General features: G+C 43.6%; 1 protein-coding gene across 1 annotated transcript; it reads right to left on the bottom strand.

Annotated features, from left to right (window-relative positions):
- Positions 1–483: 483 nt before the first annotated feature.
- LOC147463189 (uncharacterized) lies at positions 484–1,989 on the bottom strand. The gene has a single exon (XM_086528163.1). The coding sequence runs from the start codon at positions 843–845 to the stop codon at positions 537–539; it is 309 nt and encodes a 102-aa protein (XP_086384289.1). The 5' UTR covers positions 846–1,989; the 3' UTR covers positions 484–536.
- Positions 1,990–3,011: the final 1,022 nt, after the last annotated feature.

Genomic DNA, 3,011 nt, shown 5'->3' with positions numbered 1-3,011 from the left:
AGCGAGCGGTGTTGCGCTGTTTTATTTTTAGTTGACACACCACAGCGACCGCATGCTTCACCTCCTTCTTTGGCATGAAATTTACTCACGAGTACCACTGCACCTGCAGCACATCATGAGCGACCCTCATCAAACAGCTCCCCAGTACTCATGCAGTGGTTCCCATTCCCCCACCCTTATTGTCCAGTTGCAACCACGTCAGATTAACTCTCTCTCTCTCTCTCTCTCTCTCTCTCCTCTTTGCAGCTGCCAATTCCACTGCTCATTTCTCTCTCCACTCTCGCCCACGGCAGCCAGCCATTGAACTCTCGCTTGCATGAGGGCCTTCCAGTTTTGCGGCTGCAGCTGCTTCGTAGCTGCCAACCAGAACAGTTCAGTCTCTTTCTCTCTCGACTGCAACTTGTACTATACATGGTGATCTCCCATGGCGCCCTTTCCACCCCCCCCCCCCCCCCCCCCCCCCCCCCCCCCCCAACTCTCGGAGTCGTAGTCACGACCCATCATCTTTTGATGGCCATGCAAGGGCGCTCACATTACTACCTGAGATTGGTGGTAGGAGCTGCAGCAACCACCACAAACACATACACCCATCGGCTCTCACACACTCTGTCAACCTCTCCCTCATGCGCAAGCTTCATAGCAGTTTTCAGAGTGCACCCACTCCAGGCTTGGAGACGGGCGTGCCACAGAATGCGCAGATTGTCCGGACCTGTCCCCCGGCGCACCTCCGGGCGAGAGAACACCCGGGACTGGTGGCAAAGGCTGAACTTCACCTTCCTCTCCTGGTGCCAGTCGGGATCACTTATATTAGAGGCGCTCGAGGAGATGGCCATGGGCAATGGCATTGATGGGAATGCACATGCCGTGGAGGTTTACGCCGTGAAGGTTAGCACTCTTGGCCGTCAACTCGCTTGCATGCTGCAATAGTTGCAACTCTTCTACCACCAACTATCACGCAGTTTGTAGTTTTGGAGAAGGGGTGAGCATGAATATTCTTAGCATTGCTGGGAGGTGATCATGTGGAATGGAGTTGTCACCGAGCATCACGACCAAGAGATAGCATTGGGGAGAAAGTCATGAAATACATTGACGACGCTCTGACACGACGTCTGCAATACCTTCTTAGACGACACTTGACAATAATTTTACCTCATCTTATTTTATGTAGACATTGTATTAGCTCCTATATGTTGATCTTAGTATGCAGCTACGATTTTGCAAAATGGTTTATTGGGGGGAATCCACAAATGTACCCACAAGTATCAAATGCAAGGAACATCCAGTCGCCCAGAGGCAAGTGGCGAGCGACAAACAGGGAGGTTGGTGGTAGACGGTTGGGCACACAGAGTACTCAGCTGAAAAAAAACTTGGGGGCAATGGAACTGCTGCGTCCTTGAGTTGGGACCTGGAAAAAAAAAGTGTTTTTTTATTATTATTTTAAATTATGTGAGGTACTTTAAAGATGCACGGATGGTTTGCCTGCAAGTTGGTTAGCGTCATTAACCTGGGATCTGACCATGCTTTCGTGAGTTCGACTCTACCCTCTCTTCAAAGTTTCAGTGTTCCGTCACTTCCGTGAGTTCCTTGAAGCCAAGGTTGTAGAAGAATCTTGTAAGATTCCCACTGTTACAAATTACGATGAGCGAGTATGTGAATTCCTTGTGTTGGTGCTAGTATAACTTTTCATTTCATTTCATTTCCAAAGGCCCAAATGACATATGAGATCAATGTCATACAATCTTGTTGGACCCCCTACCATGTCGGGGTACGAAATAAAAGGTAGTAACATAGCGGCTACACTGAACATTAGTGTCTTATGCGACTGGCTTGCATTGAGCACTGTCCTGGGATGTATTGCATCGGTCACTAAAGACCATCAACTCCACATTAATATAGTCATATTGGATGTCTCGATCCCATGCCTTGCTAAAATAGTCCAGATCCTTTGTTCGAGCCTCCATCACTGATGGGGTGGCCCTCATAGACATAGGAGTCTTATGCTCCCAAGCATAATAAATCTATTGATCAATATACCTCTAGTATAGGGGGATTCTGACATCTTCTGTACAAGTTTCTCTTCTCCATGTCGATTCTCTTCTTCTATCCTACTGGGATGTACCAACAAGTCACTTCACATTCTTGACTCTCACAAGGCAATATTCACAGTCCCACTACTCTCTTTATCTTTTCTCCTTAACAAACACAGTTCCTCCATTTACTAAGCAAGACTAACACCTAGATATGGCCATATCAATATCTCACTTGTATGTTTTCATTTAAAACATAGAAGTTTTTCGCAAGTCTTCTTGATTACACACTGTTAATGTATGTTGAGACTGGAAAATAACTCTGATTGTTTTCAACATGTATATAACGCGTTCTTGAAGCATTTTTTACTTATTTTTGTAAACCTTATCAAATTGATACTGATATTCATTACATAAGTTTTGCCTAATTTCTCCACTAGCGATGCTATAAAATATTGTAGGATCTAACCTTTTTGCATACTACAAAGTTGTTAAATTTCTCGTGTTGACACTTGCATTACCAGTGGTCTGACATTTGTACTTTTCTTTAGTCTATACTTTTTATTAGATAATCCAATTTTCTATCTTCATTAACATTACACAACTGATTATTTTGCTATTGACCTACCTCTTTAACTACTTGTTTGCATTTGGCAATTTAACTCCAAGTCCTTTCTTCGAACCATCCACAGGTACGTAATTTTGCAATGTTTCGCTAAAGCATTTTTAACCCTCATTAATGAGTAAGTTCTTTAATATATCTATTGCTATAATTTTCCTTAACCTCTCGTCATTATGATTCCTTTCTCTCATGTGATTACATTGTGATACATTGGCTTCACATACTCCTTTGGTACAACTCACCCTCTCTACTTCCTTCTAAGTTGCTCTTATTTCATACATTTATTTCATAGCACACAGTTAGTAGTTTGCAACCAGCATAATCCAAATGGATAATTTCAAAGAAACAAGATCTTTTGCTTC

The sequence above is a fragment of the Adiantum capillus-veneris genome, chromosome 2 (genome assembly GCF_014529385.1).
Source record: "Adiantum capillus-veneris isolate H3 chromosome 2, ASM1452938v2, whole genome shotgun sequence".
Lineage (NCBI taxonomy): Eukaryota > Viridiplantae > Streptophyta > Polypodiopsida > Polypodiales > Pteridaceae > Adiantum > Adiantum capillus-veneris.
The sequence above is the reverse complement of the archived record's forward strand: the minus strand, read 5'-3'. Positions and strand labels throughout refer to the sequence as shown.

Excerpts from the sequence above, each read along its gene's own strand:
- LOC147463189 (XM_086528163.1), bottom strand. The coding sequence starts at position 845 with ATGCCATTGCCCATGGCCATCTCCTCGAGCGCCTCTAATATAAGTGAT.